Genomic DNA, 24,729 nt, shown 5'->3' on the forward strand with positions numbered 1-24,729 from the left:
ACTTTAGATATGCACAATTATGAACTGTGCCTTTAATATATTTTTATACCACGACAAACAAAAAAAGAACTACATTCTAATTACAGCATATGGCGGTTGTGGCCAATTTCAAGTATTTAGCATGCATGATCCATCTGACTAGTGTGCAATTGTCTGCACAAAGTACTGTGCAGGCGATTGTAACTCTGAATGGCCGCATTACACTTGTTTATGGCACCTCCTGTATGTCTGTCATATTTATATCCTGCTTAACTGTAAAGGATCACATCGGGCTGCTAAGAGCAGATGTATGTGCTTTAGCAGTGCTAACTGACCAACTGAACTGCCTCGTTTTATTGAGGTGCATTGGTGTGTGTGTGTGTGTGTGTGTGTGTGTGTGTGTGTTCTGTTGCTGAATTGTTGTGATCGTCTGGTAATAAAAAGGATAAGCTTCGACTTCGTAAATGTACCATATCTACTTGGTCTCTCCCACAGTTATGACGGTCAGTGCCATCCCTCAAACACTGCAATCGTATTTCCACATCAGCACCCCCAAATCAACCTCCTGTAGCCTTTTGAGCGAGTAACCTTTATGTTCCGTTCCGTGATGTGCTGATTGTGTCTCGGCGGAGAACTGTTTTTGATGCAGTAATTACGTTTAATAGCTCCATGACTTACAACCTGGAATGCAGTTTCCAATACTAGTGCAAAAGCGACACAAACAGGGAGCCGTGCACTATTAATGTTTGATCAATAACCAACACCTGTGAAGAGCGTGGCCCTCTTTAACGTGTTTTTATAGTTAGCCTCCTGCCACAGAACCTTAAACAAAAGCAATTCTATTGTAAATCACTGAGGTTTACCAAGGCAAATAAAGGCACCTGAAAAATGCAAACGATATTAATTAAAAAGTTGAAGTGTTTGGTGTTGAAAAAGCAAACGTTTCAGTTGTTAGTCTCTTTAAATGATGACGTCATTATGAGGTTGGTCTATAATTAGTGTCAATTCTTTGAATGTATTTAAAGAACCAGTAATGTTTTCTGCATCCTGACTCATGGCTACAGTACACTGACTTCATCTTTTCAAATTATTATACATTCTTTAAAGAGTGCAGAATCGTTTAATCATTTATTAAAACCAGTTTTTCTGCTTGGAAACATACTGGGTATGTTGTTGCTCATAGTCCGCACATAAAGTTGAAATACAGCTCTGCTACAAAACTACAAAATATGCCATCCATCTGCCAAAGCAAAGTCATCTGTGCATTTTGTAAAGTCTCTGCGTTTGTGTAGTCAGGCAGCCAAACAAGATTTAAGATGCGTGTTCATGTTCTCTGTAACAACACATGGGAAACGGAGAGCAAACAGCGAATTTCAGTATCTGAGAATTTTGTAGTTTTTGTGTCTGCAGGGAGGAAACTGGGAACCCAACTTTGAATCAGACCTCTGGATACCAATTACCTCAGAGCATTGATAATTCATCGAGGAAGGGGAGAGGTTACGGGAGAGAGTAGGGGAAAGACTAGTCTCTCTTTCCTTCTACGTCTCCTGTTAATTCACATACACACACAGGCACATTAAATATGCTGAGCTTGGTTTGGCCTGGGGCCATTTCTCTTATATAGCCGTAAAACAGTACATTATTTCCCTAAGGCTTCAAGTTTATGACTGATGTGAATGTCACCTGTTTGGTCTGTACTATCCATCACAAAAATGAATAGAAAATCTCACAATGCCAAAATCATCACCCTCACACTTTTGACTCGGTTTGGCACATCAGATACAGTCGATCTGTTTGTTGCCGTGTGGTCAGAACATACAATGCATCCGCTTCAGTATAGGCAACCGTCTTCTGGGAGTAGCCTCAGTGTGTCTCTGAATGCAAGGATTTGTTTATGAGATAACAGCATTTGCAATAATGACTTTATCCAGCCATTCCTTCATGGGTTGGATTATAATCTTCTTTACTAGATAGCTTTTATGTCAGGGATGTGCTCTGGGAAGCCCCTGTTGGTTTCGGTCTTCCAGAAAGAGAGCAAGCAAGAACTTATCTCTGTCTCCAGACCTTCACACAGCAGCACATGTCAGGTCTGGAGATGCAGTCTGCCTTAATATTGGCTTGATCCTGCAGTTCTCTGACTGTGTGACTGAATGCTGTGACTCTTGTCCTCGCCTCTGCTCTTTTGCTCACTGAGTGTTTCTAAACCTCCTACAGCTAACAAGTAACTTTTACTGAACTCTACGGTTATAGTGGGTTAATGAATGTGTATATACAGTAAAATGAGCTGAACGATACACTGGCAGACTATAAAATGGATGGCTTCTCTCCCCATCAAACCCACTCAGCCTAAATTATTCCAGGCAACTTGATTAGATGTCTATAAGCAATAAATTGAATGAGCAGCAGGGATAATCCAAAGGCTTCTTCTGCTTAGGCTGTGGCTAGAGTGCAATCAAATAGGCAATATTATACAAGAGGCATGGAGAGCAGCAGCAGTGGCAGCAGATGGCTCCAGTTGTGTTAACCTTAAGGCCTGTCAGAAAAATTAATATTTCATTTGTTAATTATTTTTGATGTAAAATTGAGTGCCATGACCTCCTTCACTACCTCATCGCTGCCAAGATGTAAATCTGCATTTCTAATATAACTACTCACCAGTAAGGGTGACTGTTGGAAACAAAAAAATGATCTGACAGAGAAATTCATCCTGAGAGAATGTCAGTGCATCTGTCCACATGCAGTGGAAATAGCCAAAGGAACTTGCACAACAGGCTCTGCGATTCATATTCAGTCCACAAAGACTGACCTCCTTAAACATATTGACAGATTTTACAGCCAGGTGCTGAATCAAATCTAACACGGCTAAAATAAAAAGCAGCAGTTGTGTAAACCACTCTCTCCTCTTCATGGTCTGATCAAATGTACAAGCACCCAGAAAGTCCTTTTTTACAGGTCTCAGAAGCAAAATCACAGGCGTTAATATTCAAAATCATGATGGCTGAGTTCCATTTAACTTCACCGTTGCACTGTCCTGACCTACACAAACCAAACAGAGCCATTGTGATTAATAACATGTCAAAATAGGTGCTGTGCAAATGGCTCCTTTAAACCTGGTTTATACTTTGTCGCAAAACACTTTTTGTTACTCAATAAAACTTAACGAGTCACACACACACACAAAGTTTATGCTCTGCGAGAAGGTTCTAGTCTTCATGGTAACTAGGTAACAAACCGCACACAATCCTCCAGTTGTCTCTTGATTAGTTCATTATTTTGTCAGCTTGTTTGTATCCGTATGTGTCCTGCTTTCTTTCTTTTTCTGATAATGGATGGGTTTGATGAAGTTGTAGTTATAATTGTGGAAGGAAGATTTTTGAAGTTATTTGAAGCATTTGAAACAATATACAGAGCAACAGGGAGAAGATGTTTTGGTCTGACAGTTGAGGATCTGCTGAATGATCTTGAGAATGCTGTAATCTACCTGATATGACACGCACTTACGAACAGATTAATGTACAAATCCTAAAATGGGACATATGGAACTTGTATCATATCGACATCTATTGTGCAAAAGTGCACTGTGTTACATTGTTACATGATTTCTTGCAGGAAAATGTGCATTTGTTGGCCGTCAGCTTATCTCATCAGCAATTTTCCATTTATTTCACTGCAGCTAAGTTCTGTGGAGACCCTGGTATACCAGCCAAGGGACGGAGGGAAGGGCGCAGTTTCATCTTCAAATCAGAGGTGATGTTTAGCTGCAGTGCCTCGTTTGTGCTGGTTGGATCGGCCACACGCATGTGCCAGGAGGATGGCACTTGGAGTGGATCTCAGCCTCGGTGTATAGGTAATAAAAATGAGCTTTTTGACCTTTCTGCACGGTCTGTAAAATAACAGAGTTATTGAATTAAATGACTGAACATACTCGGTGTCAGGCAGTGACATTGAAAGTGAAAGGTGGGGCACTTGATTTGACTCAATATGACCCTTCTCTTTTAATTCTGTTGAAGAGGCTAACTGTGTTATCATTGTGCACCGACTTAGAACAAAAACAAATCATACTTGACATAATTCCTCTTCATGGGCGTCGTTTTATTTTTTCAGCCTCTTGCAGCTGGGATTGTTAAATACTGATGAAACAGATCAAATTGATGTTTTAATTTGTATGTTTGGCTTGTCAGGACTTGAAAGTCACACAAGTCCACGGCTTAAAAGGCAAGGAAGTAATAGTAAAAAACACCAGAGATGGCAAGAAACTGCGGCTTACGTTACCAAGCCTCTTCAGTAATTGTCCTTTGGTACATCGTACACCATGAAGAAATTGCTTAGTCATTATCAATGATTGCCCTTCTCTCACACACTTTTATCTCCCTGCTCATCATAAGTGATTTCTTGTTCCAGAGCCAACAAGAACTACGTGTGAAAATCCAGGGACACCTGAGCATGGCTTCATGAATTATACAACAGGCTTTAAGGTAAAATCAGGAGAAACCTGAAATGGATACAGTTATACATCTGCTGTATACTTGTAAAAGGCTGACCTGCATTATATACAATGGTGATTATGATATAGCATTAAATATACCTCAACTCTTTCCACGGTTTATCTGACATGTAGTTAAAAAAATTGGCAGGTGCTTTAGAACATTTAACATATAGACTATAGTAAGTGATATACACTGTGATATACTTCACTAATTGAATTAAGCCCCACAACAAACTTCCAAGTGATCAATATTTGAAGAAGCGTCACTGCTTTGCCTCAAAGGCAGCAACAGATGAGTGTAAACAAGAAGCACCAAATCAAAGTACGATTCAAAGCCTGTAGCTATAGTGTGCTGCGTGCATTTACTCCTCTTTCAAATGGGCAGGTTCCACTGGAGGCTCCTTGCACAGTCATTATTTATTCCCTTGGATGATAGTGTGTGTGGGTAAAAGCATTAAAGAGTGAGACGGGAACTTTCATGTGGTTGCACATGAAAAAACCTGCTGAATGCCTCCAACAATCTGAATGCCTGTGTACAGACATGGTGCATATGTATGTAGATCTATGGCAATGTGCACTGTAAGCAGTTGGAGCATATGTGGTATGTATATATATATGTATATATATGTATATATATATATATATATATATATATATATATATATACACTGAAATCCACTATTGTGGAAAAATGATATCATGTCCATTAATGTGGGCTCTGTCGCACTCTTGAGATGCTTTCAGTCGGTGCATTTCATTTCATGTCCTCCCTGTTAATCTTAGATTGTCACCTACAAGTTAAGTACAAAAAAAAATTCTCCACTACGTTCAGCAGAATATCAGGAATGAAATTTGTCCCAAATGAAAGCAGAAGCAGCTTATTATTTGGATCACTGCTTGCAATGGCTGTAGTAATGCATTTTTCTGCATTACTGAACAACTCAACCAATATCTTGACACCGCGGAATAAGAAAATCCTGCGTCTGCTGTCTTCAAACACATGACTGGGATGGTAGCCGAAAATAAAAGTAATTTATTTAAATAACAGAAAACAGTTTGGCTCCGTATTTCACAAGGAAGTTGGCTTCCTTATTTTGTAATGTCTTTGCATCAGTTGAGAACACAAACATGGGCCATCGCCTCTAGGAATAATCTCCATCTGCCTCCACACACTACAGATAATCATTAAAAAAGGGAAAAAACTTTAGTGTGCAGTATTTTTCCTAAGCTCTTTAGATTTGATGCTTGGAGCCTATTGGCATTTGCATCAGTGTATTGACTCTCTCCACTTTAATGTGCTGTCTGTTTGTGGCCAGGTGGGCAGCAGAGTAGACTTCCAGTGCCAACAGGGACACCTACTGCAGGGCTCCACCACCCGGCTGTGCTTGCCTGATCTCACCTGGACCGGCATCCAACCTACCTGCATCCGTGAGTGCTTATTCATCATGCTCTCTTACTATCTCCATTACTGTCCCCGTCTTTGTTTTCCACTAACCCTTCTGGCATCCTGTCAGTGTTTATCTGCATCACTGGCAACGCAGACCCACTCTTTTCTTTTTCTCACCCCCCGCCCTACTCATCCCGTCTTCCAGTGCTACTTCTCTCCTTCACTCAATCCTGTCATAACCTTTGACCGCCCAGTAGATTGCAGCCTGCACCTCAATCAATCTGCCATACTAGTCATTCTGAAAGTGAGGTGTTGACCGTGATTACTGTCATTCTGTTTGAACTACGTGAACTGTCCACCAAGTGCAGTTCAGGCCAAGCCAAGTGCTTTTTTCTAAGATGTGATAATTCTGAATCCTGAAGTGGATCCACCGCCCCCCAAGTTATTATGTTTTTCATGGAAAAAAATCCCAATTCAGATCTTACTATAGTCTGCATTTTACAGAGTAAACACTCGGCCTAATGGCCTGTGTGATGATCAGGGGATTCATATTATATTTTGTAATTGTTTACATTCAAATATGCAACACCAACATGAATTTCCTGGACACATTTGAGCTGAGGAAGCAGAAGCATTGTAACACTTATCATTCACTTTGCCTCATCAACTCGGCAGCACATTTACTCAGCAGCATATGTCTGTGTGCATGTGTTGTTGGCCGCTAGACGATAAGTTTGAGTGGATTTGAGAAATCTACATTCAACGATTGAACACAGAAACCAATCTCTGTCTTTTATGGCCTTATTGTCATTCATGCAGTTTATCTCCTAATTTCTTTTTTATAAAATGCTCATTTGAGCGGCTGACAGCAGGAATAAATCTACAAAGCACTCCTGCCTTAGCCTTCTGTCGTCCAACAGCTCCACCTGTATCCTCAAACTGCTGAACTCATCAACACACTCGCTAGGATATAATTCAAGAGGTTTTGCATTGCCCTGCCTCTACAATGGCATTTATTTCAGTCTTTGTGACAGGTCCCGCCAAATAAAAGAACCATCAAAGTAAATTTAAGTCAGTAGAGTTATTGGTAAAAGCCTCACACTGGCAAACTACCAGTGGGAAATTGACATCCTCTGTCTGGTAAAGGTTTGACGGCGGTGTCAGGTGAGAAAATCCTTCCATGGAGATAGATGGCTGACACTGAGCGGATCTTATAGAGTGTCTTCACAAAGACTGTTGAGTGGTTCATGTTGAAGTGGTGTGGTTCTGTGAGTGAAACACTTTTAAGGAAAAAAGACTAATATTAAATATTAAACGCTGCTAGTCTTTACTGTTCTTTTGAGATCATTTAAATCATAGTGCTGTATTAGTCTATCCAAAAACATACAAATTTGGGGATGAAGCAAACTGGACACTCTGCATTGACCGTAGGTGTGAGAGTGGATGGCTGTTTGTCTCTTTGTGGCCCTGTAATGGACTAGTGCTCTGTCCAGGTTGTAACCCGCCTTTCACCCTATGTCAGCTGGGATTGGCACCAGCGCCCCCTGCAACCTTCATGTGGAGGACAAAGCAGTAGAAGCAAAATAGATGGATGTAATTTTGATGCAATAGTTTCATCCACTGCAGTTTCTGAGTCACTGTGTTGTATTTAATGGAAATAGGTAACAGTAATTTGTTAACATATAAATAAAATGTATTATTATTATTATAATTATATGTTGTCTAATGGTTGTCATGTTGACAGAAAACAATGTGAATTAACAGAACTCAACATAGACGTAAAATTAAAGCAGCGGGGTCAATAAACTATAGCATCGAATATAGATTTTCCTTTTAAGAAGAGGTGAACTAAATGAAACGGCAACACTGTCATGGCAGATGCCATTTAATACTTCACTTAGGGATTTCTTCTGGTTGCTGTGATTATTCTCATATTAAAAGTGGTACATTAATCCCTAATGAAAGGCCTTTGAGAGGTTCCTCTCTTCAACAGTCTTGGATTTGGAGACACAGCAAATCGCTGCATTTACTTTCACAGTGGTTTCCATAAAATCTTTGGTTTAACCACGATGTAGACCCTCCGAAATGGCAGTCTGACGCCCCCGTCCCATTCAAAGGCTTAATAGTTTTAGGCTTTAACTCGCTTCAGTAGGTGCCTTTTCATTGCCAGGTTTGTCTCTGCTCAGAAACAAGTATGCAGTTTTAAATAAAACCCTTTTTTTTTAGTGTACGTATGTAGTGTGAGCTACCCTTACACCTTAACAATAGCACGACCCTGGCTGTCTTTAATCTTGAGTGGAACCATAATTAATATTCCTAGTAAAACCTATGTTTGTCCTACTATTCATGTCAAAATATCTGCTTTGAATACAGTTATTCAAGATATGCTTGGGCACTATATTGTGTTGTATGAGGTAAATTAAGCTGTTGCTTAGCTGGTGGTGCTTTGATACTTTTGCACAATACTGTGTATGTGTGTGTGCGTGCGTGCATGTGTGTGAGATAAATGTGGACATATAGACCCAGTGAGCTATAGGGCTGTATGGTCTTCTTTAACCTTGGTCTTCACCCTCAGAGCCATAAATCCTCCAAAATACCTTTCTCTATGATTAAATGGTCTTCTGGTACTATGAAGCCACTTAAAAGGATTTAAAAGTAAAGCCCACCAATCTTGAACTGCTGGCAAAGGCAAAAGCTTTGGAGGGATTACCAACAAAATAAATGTAATATATGCAATTGGCACAAGTCAGTTTAATGTGGCTGGATCTTAATCACATTATCTTTCTATTAGTTTGAATAAAAGAAAAATAAGTTCACGCCACAAACACTCAAAGTATTTGCAAGGTCATTTTAATGTGCTTAACATTTTAGTTTTGAGTTGCAGTGGATCGACAATATACAACATCCATTACTCACTGGACACAAGCATTATATCTATCTCAGGAAGTTTATCATAAATATTAATAATCTGAAGATCTAGTGAGCAGCCAAACTGAACCTTGTTTTGAAGTCAGTTCCTTAATGCAGAGCTCTCTACAGCTGCCTCCAATTTGCTTGTGTAATTGTCTAAAGCGTGGAATGCTAACAAGATTATTTTAAAAGCTATGAGAAAAACATGGCAACATTTCAAACGCCATAATGACCATTACCTGCTTTTGTAGTCTGGAGCTGCAAGCCGTCTTGGCTCAAAGAGAAATCCATCAGCAGGATTGTCCGTCTCTGTACTCTCCTAACTAATTCTCCATCTCTATCAGAGATACCAGCTTCAAACCAAGAGTATTACAGGTTGAGGTGTCACCAGAAAAAGAAATTGTCTTTTGAACTGAAGCCTGCCTCTGCTGGTTGAAGTGTAAGTAAACATGGCTATGTCAACAGAACTTGATGAGGGATGTGACACAACAATTCATGGCCTTGTAAGTGTCTTCTCTATTCATGGTCTACAAACTCTACATCCAAGCTGGACATGTGCTGGCAGTTTGTCATTTAAATTGGTCACACAAACTTGTGCTCGGGCACTGAGAGGAGAGTTTATTTAGTTATTTATCTGTTTATTTTTTTAGGCCTTCACGCTCACAGCCTACAAAACAAGGCCGTTTTTCGTCTTTCTGTCTCACAGTGTAAATAGATTCCACTGATGCTAGATTTATGGAGTCAGTAAAAAAAGCTCAGGGTGCTACAGAGTTTACTATACCGTCGTCCTTCATCAGGCTTTTTAATATATTTTACATTGTTATAGTCCTTGTGTAGCTGAGTATATGTTGAATCTTCTCGTTTCCTGTACTGTTTGACTGTAGTATTTTTAACTCTGCATGTAAGGTGACTTTGAGTGATTTGAAAGGGACCTAGAAATAAAATGTATTATTATTATTTTCTGCAGTCTCCATGTCTTTTCACTCTCTCTCACTTTTGCCACCAATATCATTAAGACACCATGACGGACTGATTTGTTTCTGTGAGTCACATGTGGCCATCTTCCAATTTGTACATTCACATTTTAATTCTTTGTGGCATAGATTCAACAAGGTGCTGGAAACATTCCCCAAAAATTGTTGGTCCAATAAGCATCAGAGTGTGGATTTGCTGGCTGCGCATTGATGATGCAAATCACCTGTTTCATCACATCAAAAAATGTGCTCTGTGGATTTGAAATATGGTGACTGTGGAAGTGACTTCAGTACGGGGAACTCATTGTCACGTTTCAAGAAACCAGTTTGAGGTTATGTGAGTGTTGTGACATGGTGCAAGTAAGATGTGTACACTGTGATGAAGGGATGGACATGATCATATGGTGTTAGAACAGAGCTCAATAGCTTCTAATGGTCCCAAAGTGTGTCAAGAAAATATCCCACACAACATAACATTTTTCCAATCTTCTGTCCAATTTTGGTGAGCCCATGTCAACTGTTAACTCAGTGTCCCGCTGTTCGCTGACATGAGTGGCAACCAGTGTGGTCTCCTGCTGTTATACCCCATCTGCCTCTGAGGTTGACGTGTTACGCTTTCAGAGGAGGTTTTGTGTTTTTTGCATACCTTGGTCGCACAAGTGGTTATTTTCAGCCGTGACTGAAAATCATTCACATCATTTTACAGGCCAGATGTGACTGTCAGGTTATTGTAGGTTAGTGTGAGGCAAATAGTTGGTGTAGCAGTGAAGTGAATGCCATGTAATATGACTTGCTACTGTGTACTAATGAGTACTTTTTTTATTAGAGTAATGTAGTACTAATGTTATGTTACGATTAAATGAGTACGAGTTGACTCTGGTCACGTGAGAGATCATGACATCACTTGACAGTTTTATAATAACACATATAATCATTTATAATATCACTCGAGCACTGTTGACAAACATGGTCTTGTTTGGTACCACTTCAAATTTGTGATTAGTGCAAACAAAGTGTGTGTGTCTAACCCTTTAGGCTAAATTCTAATTGTATTGTAATAGTATGTGACAGAATATGTAATAGTATTGCATCTTGAAGACCCCAAGTGTCCGTAATATATTAGAAAAGAACCAAGACACACTAGTATCAGTATGATCTTTATCCCTGTACTCAATAAAATTGTAAAACATTTGTGCTTTCATTTTTTTCCTCTTTTTTTTTTCCCACTGACCCTTTCTCACCTCTTCATCTCCCCCTGAGTGCTTAATTATCTTCCTGTCTATCTGTGTCCGTGCGAGTGTGTGCTCATTGGTCCGTGTGCATGTAGGTGTAGGTGTAGCTGTGAGTGTTTGTATTAACATGGCTGTCCTCTGTTTGCTCTCCAGCTCACTCCTGCAAGCAGCCACGGAGCCCTGCCAATGCTGACGTCGCGGGTCTAGACCTGCCCTCCTACGGTTACACCCTGGTGTACACCTGTCAGCCAGGTTATTTCCTCTCCGGGGGTTCAGAGCATCGTGTCTGCCGCTCTGACAGCAGCTGGACTGGCAAGGTGCCTGTCTGCAGAGGTACGTGGTTGCCAGAGGTCTGCGGGGGCCGATGATAGAGATGATGTCGGGGAGAACGAGATGCAGTGAAAGTTGAAATTATCAAGACGAAGGCTGTTCACGAGAGGGTGAACATGAAACTGTCAAAATGAAGGATGTTTAAACATTACTACGACCTGATCAGTCAAAAACAATTCAGCATTGTTTTTTCTGTAATATCTGTAAACCCACTGTGTCACTCTTTCATATTTTTACAAACATCTCTCTTCCCTTTCACATTAGACTTTGTAGCAATGTGTTGATTTGTAAATGTTTGATGGAACTGAGCCGCCAGAGAGCCTGACATACAGAGGGAAAGTGTAATGCAGGCACCATGTTACAGTTGAGCAGTATTTACTTTTGCCAACATCCTCCAACCGCTAAGATGTGCTGTGTATCACTACATCTTTGTGACATACATATTTATGTTCTCCTGCAGTCGGTTCCAAATCACATGAGAAAACTGTCAAAGCCGTACCGGGGACACCGAGCCCAAAAATAAATGGTGAGTTTTGAATTGCACAAGCTGTTAGCCACAGAAGTGTGGTCCTGCATCTGTCAGTTCTCGAGCGTGAATATCAGCTATAGGAAAACATTTATTTATGGTAAATTGTGTTTGTCATAACATGCTCTCTGCTCAGCGATGGCGCTGCACCTCTGCTCTGTGGGGATGTTGTGCTTTTTGTTGAACTAAATCTTTATTCATGTGATCATAGTTTAGTCTTTGTCTAGATACTGTACCTGAAACTATTTAATGATGTTAGTTAGCAGTGTTTTGTGATCAAACATGTTCCGTTAAATGTCCTCCTGAGTAGTTAAGAGGAAACAATTGTGTGAAGAAGATAATTAAATGTCATTATCACCATAATATAAGCGCTTAAAACAGGTACTGTAATTATTCTTTAATTATTAGGTCAACAAGGTAATTACTTTTAAATTGTACCATAATATATGCATGAAACTAGGTGATGAGCTTATGATGTAGCTATTTGTACCTTGAGTTCTTCATCTGCCTCGAGTATAAATGAGCATTGTACTGCAACATAGAACAAAAAAAAATAAAGCATTAGCCCCAGATGCACTCGGTGCTAATTAGAAAATCTTTTTATTATATTTAAAACTAAAGCAACAGGGTGAACATTATAGGCAGTACATGCTAAAGGTTAACATCACGTTTATGAGCATATTAGTATGCTGACAGTGCACTTAAGGTGAGATAAGATTCATTAATGCCAGGGAAACGGGGACATTTACAGTGTTACTGTGGCAAAGACAGACAAAAGGTAAAGTAATAAACATCGCTGAATATACGTGTGAAACATTAAAATAATACAAATGGAATAGTATATGCAGTGAAGACAGTGAACAGCCAGAACATAAACAGCATGAACTTAATATTTACAGTGTGCACATATTATGACATATTGCTCTGATGTGAATTAGAATGTTGGTAACACAAGTTTCATTTTTGTCTACCAGCAGCAGAGAGGAACTATGTGCAATACTGATGTATTTATCCCACAGCTTCACTGTTTATGAACTGTTTAACCTCATAGAAGTGGTTTTATGTCTGTCGAATGTCCATCTGGTTCTGTAAAGGTACTTAGTATATGATGCACAATTACACGGAATGAGTCGGAAACGGTTCCATGGCAGCATCATCATCATCATCATCACCGCTCCTAACGGTGAAGTCACATACACATTTTCCCACGCTTGTGATGAAATGCAACTATAAAATAGAGCGCAAGTAGTATTTACCCCCTTAAAGACTACATTTTGCTTGATCAATATCATATTTGGTGATAAGCTACAGCAGTAGTAGTGCCGTTCAATTAAAGAAAAACATTACATTATATACATTACCTGTTGAAACACACAACTTGGTCCAACAGTTCCTGAAAAGTTTGCTATTATATTTTTTTATCAGTGTGTAACTATTTAGTTCCAGAGAAAGAATGTTAAACACAGAGACAAAGAAACAGGATTGGATTTTAGCTCAATTATTTTCTATGAACATTATATAAACATTTAAAACGTCTTATTTTACTCATGTAGTAAAATAAGCACAATGACCTTGGCCTTTAATGCTTTTTCTTCTTTTTCCCTCTTGTTTCTAGTCCCTGACGACATTTTTTCCCCGGATTTCATCTGGAGGGGTTCGTACGATTACAAGGGCCAGAAACAGCCGATGTCCCTGACGGTCACAAGCTTTAATGTTACGACGGGAAAAGTCAATGTAACTTTAAGCGACAGTAGTGTGGAGTTTCTGCTCTCTGGTGAGTCATCTATAAAACATCTATCTTATACTTCCTGCCGTCGCTTCCTCGCATTAAACCTCTGTGTGTCACTTCCGTTTATTTTAAGGTGCCTCTTGTCAATCATGCATGAGTGTGGAATTACACTAGTTCTTGTTCTAAGAAACGGTTACATTAGTGTGCACAGACTACTGTAAATGCCCACTCAACAGTTGATTCTCTCCTTCCATCTTTCTGCAGTTCTTTTCTCCACTCTTCAACATTATGATTTCCTCTTATAAATGGTTAAATGGTTGTTGTTGTTTTCCAACAGTGTATTGCCTCATCTCTTTTGCTCACACATTTCCTCTTCTTGCCTCTTGTCCCCCGTCTTGTAGGTGTATACAAGCGCCAGGAGGCACGGTTAACACTCCTGCTCTACCAGATGAGAGCACTGGCCCACAGCTCCTTGAGCAGAATTACTGCAGAGACTTGGGCAATGGATGGATTTGTGAGTGTACATAAGAATTGGAAGCAGCTAGCCACTGGTCTTAGAAACAACCATGAGCCGTGATTGCCTTTTAATTTATTTATTTATTTATTTGTTTATTGTTGAATCTGCGAGAGAAGTAGAATATTCAAGAATTCACCAACATGGGGCTTTCTCATTACATTTATTTCCTCTCCAGTTCTACTTAACCATGCCAGCCAAGGAAAATTGGTGCACAAGAAACTGTGACAACAAGCCGAGTAGTAATTTCCTGGCTTATTGTCTGTTTTCATTTACATGTTGGCTGTACATCAGAGAACGCTCAGCGTTTCACACGTTCATTGACTTGCCGACTTGCTGAATAAACTTAGACACACACCTGTCATCTAAGGGAACTGGTATCCCTGCAGAACATTTCTCCTGGTGAAGATTAAGTTCCCTTTAAAAACAAAAAAACAAACCTTCCTAATAACGTGTGACAAGAGTCTGCACACAGAGTGGAACAATTGAAGCAGTCTGCAAACAAAACAAAACAAAACAGCTTCCAGACTTCCTGACGTTGCTGTGTTTGTAATTTTCTTCCAGGTTTCAGCTGAACCAGAAGGTGGCAGCTACGTATTCCAAGGCTTTATACAGGGTAAAGACTACGGACAGTTTGGACTACAGAGACTTGGTATGTAACTTTTCAGACACATTTAGTACTGTTACCATTGGTTCTCCTTTACAAGAGTACAGCAATATGACGTATATGAAAATGATATATGGAAATATTGTATTATTACAGGTTCATTTGAAAACTACTGTGGATATTTGCATAGATATCTTTAGGAATGACAGATGAGGACAGTAATATTTCTATATTGTTTACATAGCAGAATTGTAAGATAGCCAGATAACTTTGTAACTAAGTCTGTAAAGGTTTAAAACTGTGTTAAGGTGCAAAGAAAAGAAGAGACAAACTCAAATACTATTTGCTCAGTGTTTGACGGTATAAAAGACATTTCCAGTGTGTTGCCTCTCATGTTTGCAGTCAACCATTAACTAGTACAGTCATACTGCAGAGGAGAAATCACCCGCCTTCATTTCTCTGTGCTCAATGTCGCTGTCATCATCTCATGACTGTCTTCAAAAAGATTATCACGATCGCAGATCGCTATCGCTATAATCATTAGAGCTGTCGTCTTTATCAACCGGCTGCTGTGTCTCTGACTTGTCATCATTGTGATAATCTTCCCCATCAACATCATCATCTTCATCATCATCATCATTGTCGTCACCAATAAATGATACGTATCTTTTTATTTTTCCATTCCATTTCCAACAGTGTTGCTAAAATACAGAAGCTCTATATTGCACGTTGTTTATTTTTCATGAGTATTTTGCTAAATGTGTTTTTGTTTTTTTAAACAGGTTTGAGTGTGAGAGAGAATGTGACCGTCCCTGACCCTGAAACCAACGGCTCCACCAACAGCAGTTCTGTTGCTGTTGCTATTCTCGTGCCTTTCTTTGCCCTCATATTTGCAGGCCTTGGTTTTTATCTCTACAAACAAAGGTACGTCGATCCTGCTGTCGTCCATACTAGCACCGAGCACATGCGTTGTAGCTGCATATAGTCTACAGAAGAGGATTAGGGCCTAATGTAAAAAAATAAATAAAATGTAGGAAAACAATTGAGATTAAAACAGAATTCTGACTTTTTTCAAATGCCTTTTTTTTCTCAAATTCTCAGAATTATTCTCATAATTCTTAACTTTCTCTCAGAACGCTGACCTTAATCTCAGACATTTTCTTTTTAATTTTAATTCTGACTTTTTCAGTTGTTTTTCTTTCTCAATTTTTATGTTTTTTTCAGAATTTTGACTTTTTCAGTTTTTCTTTCTCAATTTTTATGTTTTTTTTTCAGAATTCTGACTTTTTCAGTTTTCTTTCTCAATGTTTGTTTTTCCAGAATTCTGAGATTTTTTTCTGAGATTCTGACTTTATTCTAAATTCTAAAAAAGAAAATCAAAATTTTGTTCCCAAAAAAAAACCAAATGTGGACCCAATCCTCTCCCATAAAAGTGTCATTGTATCATGTTTTCACACAGTCTGAGTCTGTGTGAGAGGACAGATGAACATGCTTCCTCTCTGGTTACAGCAGCTGACTTGCGCACGACTTCAAAGCATGATGCAACATTAGTCAACATATTACCGTCCAAACCATATTACACAGAAGTATAGTTACGCATGATGATGAACTGGTATCACTTTGATATGATATGTAATGTGCAGTATTTTCACATAGAAGCGCACAGCCGTGTATAAATGGTGTGTACGAGCACAGAAGGATGGATTTTGCCTTGATTTAGAGGGATTATCCTTCAGAGCAGTACATCCACGTGTAAAGCCTGTCGCATGCAAATTTTGCACTCATTATGTTAGTTACCACTGAACTGGCATCGGGATCCTCTGACTCTTTTCAGCGGTAATTACCATTCAGCCTCATTTACCTACTGCAGCTGTCCACGCCAACATAATGGAAACATGTTTATTGAAATGGAAGGAGGGGAGATAATTGGGATAGTGTTTCTATACTAATATGCAGTCTTGCTTTTCCCTCCCCTCCCCCCCCCCCCCCCCACACAGAAAAACCGATAAAGCGCAGTACACGGGATGTTCAGTCCACGAGAACAACAACGGACAAGCAACCTTTGAGAATCCGATGTACAGTACAAACACAAAAGCTGCTGAAGGGAAAGTTGTCCGCTTCGACCCCAATCTCAACACCATCTGCACCATGGTTTGATGTCTACAGAGTATAAGAGAAATACAGGATATATATATATATATATAAATATATATATGTATATGTATATATACATATACATACACACAATATGACAAATTAGTATTTTCCCTATATCTGATAACATACAACAAAGACGCTGAATTGCTCAGAAACATAAAGCACATCTTTGGCAACATTTATAGTTGCAACGGATCATATAGAGAGGGTAAAAAGATTAAAGAGATAAGGAGGGTTTCCACACCTTTCCACGTCTTCTCCTTGTTCGGCGAAGAGAAGTGTTCTTTACACTCTGTGAGTGTTGGCTTCATGAATAAAAAGAGCCTCTGGCCTATAGATAAAATAGAGTATTTTATGCTCTGTAGTATAAATAGAGAGGGGTTACTTCACAATGCCAAATGGAAAATTTAAAATGATCATCTTTTATTCCAAGAAAACCGCCCAGATCTAGTCTCCCTTTTTTGTTTTTGTTGTTTGTTTTTGTCTTAGTCTCACATTCATCTTAATGAGAGTTGTTTTGTTTTACAGAGGTGAGGAGCCATTCAACTGTGGGTTGATCAATGTAATCTTCTCTCTGTTTTCTAAACAGACAGGCTTGTGAGAGGAGGTAAAAAAAAAAGAAGAAGAAGAAGAAAACATTTCTTTGAATAGTGCAGTTCTCTTTTCAAGGTTACGTGGTCAATAATATGTGTTAATTGGATGATACCTCCTCCTGATGAAATACATGGCCTGGGATTTAATTATTGAAGTGCAGAACAGATTTTCAAATGCTACAGAGACTGCTGGGGCTTTTATTGTTACGGTGCGGGATCTCAGACAGCAATAGAGTTCTTTTCCTTCACAAGAGATATAGTCGTCATGAGACTTCATTATAAAGTTCTGAGCAATTGTTTAGTTCTGTCGTTTTAAAAAAGAAAAAACTTAAATTACTGACTAGTCTGAGATTCACGTTGAGATCAATTATACCATTCAGCATAATGGTCTGCTCCATCTATTTAAGCTGTCCTAAAGTTATAGAAAGGGTTGTAAAAACTGGTTTTTCATTTCACGTCTTTTATCTTATAGTGATTTTCCAACTGTGAGTTTGTTTGCGTCCCAATCAAAACCAAATTTGGAGCAAGTTTACCTTGAGCCCTGAGGCTGTAACCATCAAGTGTCTCAAAGTAGGAGTCCCTTTGCTTAATTATTACAGGTTTTATTGACTGACAAGGTTGATATTAGTATCTACAGCTGGTTTCCCATATGTTTATTTGAGCCTGTATCTTAGTACAAGTAGTACAAGTATCAGTATCAATGCTCAGAAGTGTTCGACATCCATCTGCCTCACATTAGAGTGATTAGATCCAACATCTAAATTCTGGTTTTCCATAAACTGAGCAGTGTTTACCGAGCTGTATTTTTGGGGAAATTGTGCCTTAGTCAGTACAAAACCTCTTGATCGCTACTCCGACTCTGAGACACCGGATGAAACAGGCCTCAGTCTATTTTTATTGACACCAACCGACTCAAATGGTTATTTCAGTGTCTTTCTGAAACCATCAGCTTCTGCCAACACATGTACAGTACACATGAAAAGGATTTGCACACTTGAACATGAGCCACTGTCAGTATTATTCATTCATTCATTCATTCTTTCATCTTTGTTTTCAGAATAAAAGGAAAATCCCACTCATCACATTTCTACATCATTACAGTGCCTTGGATACTGTATGGGCATGTGTTTTAAGGAATAACATAACATTGAGTTCATTAACAAAGCTGTTCGCCCGCGTAATTTATCCGCACACTTTTGCAATGATTTCAGTGTCAGCTTTGATGGTTTATCCAACGAGAGGTACGTTTGAAAAGCAGCTCATAGTTTCATACCTGTGCATGTTGGCAAAAAAAAGCGACCCAGTATAGCAAATGCTGCTATAGTACTTTGTACCCCTACGTTGATTCCCGTCATTGCCGTTGCATTTTGTACATTTATACAGTTTTGATACTCGATGGCATTCCTTGGCAAGATGTCTTGTGTTATCAACATGTAATATATTTTGCAAGTAACTGTTTCTTATTGATGAGGAAAGGATTGCATCTATTAAAAAAGAAAAACGATTAAAAAAAAAACAACTGAATATAGCAAGTCCACCTTGCGTCAGATTTCAGAGTAGAATGCTTTTAAATGTACCACACAATTGTTACCCCATTCAAGATACTGTGTATATGAATATGTACATATTAAACGACTTTTGTAAAGAGATATATTTTTTATGCAAATAAAGCATTTGTAAGTTATTGAATATGTTGTGTAAAATTCCACATGTAAATGTCGTGTAAGATCGAAAAATGTTTTGTATTTTTTCTTTATCAGCAATGTATAAATCCTTAATTTATATATAAAATATAAAATAATGAACTTGAATGTTTATCTTTTTTATTCAAAGAAGTCCCCCCCAGTTTTGGTTCCACCTCCATGATGAAAGTGTGCACCGACTGCAGCAGTTTATATAATGTATGGAAAGCTGTTGCAGTGGATTCCGTGAGTGTTGCTTTGCTTTTTGTCTTAATTTAGCTTGTTTCTTATTTTCTTTGCACCTTTAACAATTCCTCTATATGTTTTCCACTTGATGACCACTGTTTGGTTTGACCCAAAATGCGATTAGTCCTGATATTACCTCTGCTCAGCAGATATCCTTCATCTGTATTACAATACAAAACATTATAGACAATAATCTTCATATAAAGTATCTGGTTTGAACAGAAATTCAATGTCTCAACTTTTTGAAAAGACTGAAATTATACAGGTTGACTTTCAGTGTTCTGCATCATCCAGCCACATATTCAAGGGTGGTGGTGGGGGGGGGGGGGCTGCACTAGCTGAGCGCTGAGTCATTATGTTTGCCTCTCTTTCTCTGTCACTGCCTGTGCTTCACAAAATAGCAGAAATTTACAGACTAAAAGCTGCTGAAAATGAAATGACATTTGAATGTTCCCTGATTTGCATACATTTACAGTGTTGCAGGTATATTTATTTAGCAAATCATCCAAGCGTGTCGTCCTGATGATTGGTATGATTTACATTTTTTGTTACATGAGTGGTTTGTACAGTGACGCATGTTTGAGACAAAGAGCAGAGTTTGTGTTGACGTAAGCATCCAAAGACAGGAGCCTCAACTGAAATGAGATGGACTTGTCAATTGGCATATGTGAGAGTTTGACCATACTATGTGTAATGGACTAAGAGGAGGCTGGTTGTTGCAGTCCAAGCACAGATTATCTTGAAAATGACGTGACGTATCACAGATGGAGGAATGGGGGAAATGAAATAATGCAGAAGCAACACAAGTATTAAACAGCATACACTTGACTTCATGTCAGACTCGGACACTAGGATTTGTGTGTGGATTTAAATTTCGTGTTCCTTTCTCTGTGGATGTTTCTCCACAGCCGTAACAAGCCCATATTTACACATAAAGAGATCGTAATATAACCTGGTGGTACACTAAGATGTCACTGTTTGTTCAATATGGCATTAGTGTAGCATTAATAGCAACACTTTGTAAACTCTGACTTGACTCCCTGCCTGACTTAAGAGCAGCCTGGCTTCATTATAGCTCTTGTTTTTGCCTCGGAAAATTCCCCCGGGGTTCAGCAGCAGGCTTCCACAGCAGAATGTTAGTTGTAATCCTTATAAATGCTCAGTAGAGATCTGGTGACTGAGCATGTTAGTGCAGCAAGCTGATTTCACTGCCCTGTTCATGAGGCATTTTCAGTCTTGTGGCGTGGGCATGTGCCTGCTGGAGGAAATCAATTTGCAGAGGAGCGCATGTGGGTACAATGAAGGGATGTTCCTTGCTGCCTCTGATGTCTAGATACCCTCTGGCGTTCCTCCACTGTCATCAATGGGCTGAATGTTTACCGTGAAATCACAGCACAGCACAGCGCCCGGCGAGCAATATTGACATATTACTTGGATAGATGGAGGTATTTGTACATTTGTACATTGCAATAGTTTTTCTCGCCACTGCAAAACAAGAGCAACGACTATTGATCTTAATGAGCACAGTTGAGAGTTTTCACTTCCTTCCCTGCATTGCATGATGTCTCGCGTGCACGTTTTTTAATTGTACGTGTCATAGAATAATGGCTGTTTGTTTTCATGGCTCTAATGTGCTGCATTATCAGTTGACTGACATTGTTTGAGACTTTCACTAACGAGCCATTTTCATTTTATCTCACTGTCATTGGCCACATGTCCCTGGGGTGGTGGGCTGTTGTTGATGTAGATGGGAAGCTGTTGATCAGGGACACGTGCATAAAGAACATTTTTGCTATAGGGATGCACTGATACTGATTCTAGTATATTGGGCTCGATGCTGCCCTTGTGTACTCGTATTTGTATTCATATGCATCTTTAAGTGAGTTGAGCAGGTCTGTGGCAATAATGTGTCGCAATGTCAGCAATTTGGAGATATTTTAACATAAGACATGATGGCAAACATATTAAAGAATCATCATGACACACAGAAAATATTAAGATGTTCCACTAAATATGAAGTATTCATTTAAATCTAATTCAACTCTGTTCTTATACTATGACCTAAAAATGTGATGTTCCCTTACACTGGAGGCTATCTTCTAAGTGGTTAATGCCTGGGAAAAAAGCTGAGCTACGGATCTCTTGTCTTATATTTTGTCTTTTTTAAGACATTTTTGTCCAAATGTTTTACAGCAGAAATAATGGAATTGGCCTCACTCTTCCAGTACTTTTAGAGGGGACTGTAAAAGTTTAAACCGCAGGTATAGTACAGTCTAATCCTGTATTTAGTTCAGTCAGAGTGAGGCTGTAAAGGTATAATTAACTACTTGGTATGTGCTCATATTTAAGTACTTAGTAATTAGTGGTATTGCTGTATCCCTAGTTTTTGGTTGTTGTTTTTTTTGGTCAACATTTTCAGTGACACTGTTAAGATATCAAAACACCAGTGAGTAGAAGTAAGTAGAATTGTTTTCATCTCAAATCACGTGAAGGTTTTGTCTCGGGAAATTCACTGGGATTTAATATTCCGTAAGGCATTTTCACAGAGTTATAGACTTTAAAATACTCATTTTGATCTTAAAGTGGATAAATAATGTACCATTCCCCATAACCATTTCAGAAAAATAAATGTTTAATCGCAGTTAAATCACATAGGCTTTGGTGTATGGCCTACAGTAGACTGCATACTTTGAGGAGAATGTTGAAGTGAGGTCAATGATCACCATTATCAACATTATAACAGCACCTCAGGGGACAGGAGTGTGCATCTGTGATGGATCACGGTCTATTTTAGATTTCAACAAATAATAGAGCCACAATTGACTAGAGTGGCTTTAAACAATATATTTAGACCTGTCACGTTATTGTGTTTAATTTGAATTTCAAATTGTGAGAGCATGGTTTTAGAAATCGTAGCAAATTGATTAAAAATCAAATGCTGTGATCTCATTCATTCAGACGCATCTATGTGGCACTTCAAACTGTGGTCAGGTGCATCCTGTTTAATTATCCGTGGAATGTGTGTACAACGTGATTGAGCTCACTGCTTCACACTGAATGTTGGCACAGAAAACAAAGACCCGGCCAAGATATCCAAGGAACTCTCTGTAGAACCCCCCCCCCCCCCCCCCAACAATAAAAATCTTTAAAAGAAAAGAAGCTTAAAAATCCTCTTCTTGTGAACCGGCCTTATATTATCCCCACAAGAAAAAACGACGGCACCTGAATTGAGCTATGCAGGTGCAGCTTGACAACTGGGACAGGGAAACGGCATGCAGTCAAAGACAGAGAGGTCCAGGGTGCACCTGATCTGAGACAGAGGCAACGCTTCTTCCATAAACCATTAACAACAATGGAAAAACTTCCAAATCAATATGACACAGGAGGTTTAACCCAGAAAGCCTCACCACTGGAACTGCTGCCCAAAGGGGAATCTACAAAGTACTGCAGGATTTCAGTACTTCTGTGCTTGTGTTTCACGGCTTGGATTGAATGGACAATGGAAATTGTGTCCTTTCCAATTAAATCCACACAACACAATACATTGGTTCGAGGTGATGGTGTCTAAATACCTCAGGAAACCACTCTGTTCTTAGCAGCAACATAGCAAACATTTTTTTGAAGCATTTTCTTTTACCAAAGGCTTCTTAGAAGAACCTTCTGAGAAATAGTGTGACATTTCAGAGATATGTTCTTATTCTCTCCTTCTTGCTGTGACTTGATGAGGAAATGTCTCAAATATTTTCCTTGTTATTACTGTGAGGTTGCGTGGGAACTGGCAGAGACTCGAGAAAGTGAATGTAGCCACCAAGAATCAGTCGGAGAAAACTTTTCACAAAAACAGAAGAGAAACAGAACTTGGGTTTTGGTTTGGATTGTTATCAGTGAGCGTTACAGGCGTTGTTGCATTGAAAAACCTGACCAATTTGAATATATCTTTTCAATTACACCCTAACATAAACAGACACTGTGTTCATGTCGCAGACATAGACTATAATTAAAGAAAATTGACGTATATTCTCCCGGGGTTGTAAAGTGTTTGAAACCAGAAGATCACAGACCTGCAACCTGGCACTTGCTGGATGACACTAGCTGTCAACCCCACAATGTTCTTTTGATGTAGAGCTGAAACTAGCACTAGAGACCATTACCTCCTTACTAAGATGTTTACTGACAACGTTAATCAGGTGAGAAATAAGCTCATTTTTCCATAGACTTCCATTCAAATGGAGTTATTTTTGCCAACCGCTATGTCCGTCCTACTTCCTAGGCTTCCTATGTCCATTTTTATGTCCAAATTACATGTAGATAGATTATATCAATCATTGCAGGTCAAATTTATCACTGACATTCGATTTTTCAGGGTCATTCAAAGGACAGTGTACGGTATTATATGAACAGAGAAACACAAAAACGTGCATAAGAGCATAAACTGTTGACGTAATATATATGAAATAACGTAATTAATAACGTAAAAAATTAATATATATGAAATAAATGTTTCATATATACTTTACTCGCCATAATGTAACACCATTAATCGTGAGGTAAACTTGGGAGCAGTTTGTTGGAAATCTATTCCGAGTACGTACAGATGATACACATTAAATCTACAATAAATAATGGCTAAACATGAAGAGACGGCTCTAGGCTAAATGGTTGATTAGATCCTAACGTTAACTAAAGAGCACTGGAAAATATGTAGAAATGCCACCTGCTCGTAGCTCTTTATCCACTCTTTCAATCAGAGAATACCCGAGTGGAATTAGAGCCTTGAGCCTGATCCATACGATATACACCAACCTACTGTGAAACTTGTTCTTGGCACATGCCATCTTTAATCTAATTGCTCATAGGGTGTCCGGTTTAATAGCACCACCCACCACCCACCCCTGTCTCTGGCGATTAATTGTGGAAATTCTCTAAATTACTTTCTAATGCCTTGTTGTGACATTCTCCTGAAGGACTCACATTCAGTGGGATGTGGGGGAGAAAAAAAAGCAGCTGCACACAAGAGTTCTTTTTTTTTTTTTTTTTCTTGTTCTTTTGAAAAACATGCTTTCGACCAGCCGGTCACGTCTGTCACGCGGCCGGCATACTTCACTCCAGTAAGTCATTTCTCCCACAAGACGAATCCCTGAGACGTCACACTGAGGCTCGTAACATGCTCCACTGTGTGGAGGATGTGCCTTGTGAAGGACGTGGGTGTGGTTTTAAAAAGACACTCAGCGCGTTATTTTTAGAGACACAGCCGTTATGAAACAATTGCTACACCGCTCGAAAATCCCCCACAGGAAAATCTGGTGAAAAGAAGCTCGATAGCAGATGACCGGGGCCCTGCTTTTGATCACTCCTGTTTGTGAGACAATAATTGGAC

General features: G+C 39.1%; 1 protein-coding gene across 3 annotated transcripts in view; it reads left to right on the forward strand.

Moving 5' to 3' along the window:
* LOC131471417 (CUB and sushi domain-containing protein 3-like) overlaps positions 1-16,877 on the forward strand; it is a 193,968-nt gene extending 177,091 nt beyond the window's left edge. For all 3 annotated transcript variants that reach the window (XM_058647955.1, XM_058647957.1, XM_058647956.1), the window contains exons 61-70: positions 3,653-3,826; positions 4,381-4,454; positions 5,782-5,893; positions 11,122-11,301; positions 11,759-11,824; positions 13,440-13,598; positions 13,955-14,067; positions 14,632-14,719; positions 15,457-15,598; positions 16,672-16,877. In XM_058647955.1, coding sequence (XP_058503938.1) covers positions 3,653-3,826; positions 4,381-4,454; positions 5,782-5,893; positions 11,122-11,301; positions 11,759-11,824; positions 13,440-13,598; positions 13,955-14,067; positions 14,632-14,719; positions 15,457-15,598; positions 16,672-16,831 — 1,268 coding nt within the window. In that variant the 3' untranslated portion in view covers positions 16,832-16,877. The remainder of the gene's footprint in view (positions 1-3,652; positions 3,827-4,380; positions 4,455-5,781; positions 5,894-11,121; positions 11,302-11,758; positions 11,825-13,439; positions 13,599-13,954; positions 14,068-14,631; positions 14,720-15,456; positions 15,599-16,671) is intronic.
* The last annotated feature ends 7,852 nt before the right edge of the window (positions 16,878-24,729 follow it).

The sequence above is a fragment of the Solea solea genome, chromosome 13 (genome assembly GCF_958295425.1).
Source record: "Solea solea chromosome 13, fSolSol10.1, whole genome shotgun sequence".
Taxonomy (NCBI): domain Eukaryota; kingdom Metazoa; phylum Chordata; class Actinopteri; order Pleuronectiformes; family Soleidae; genus Solea; species Solea solea.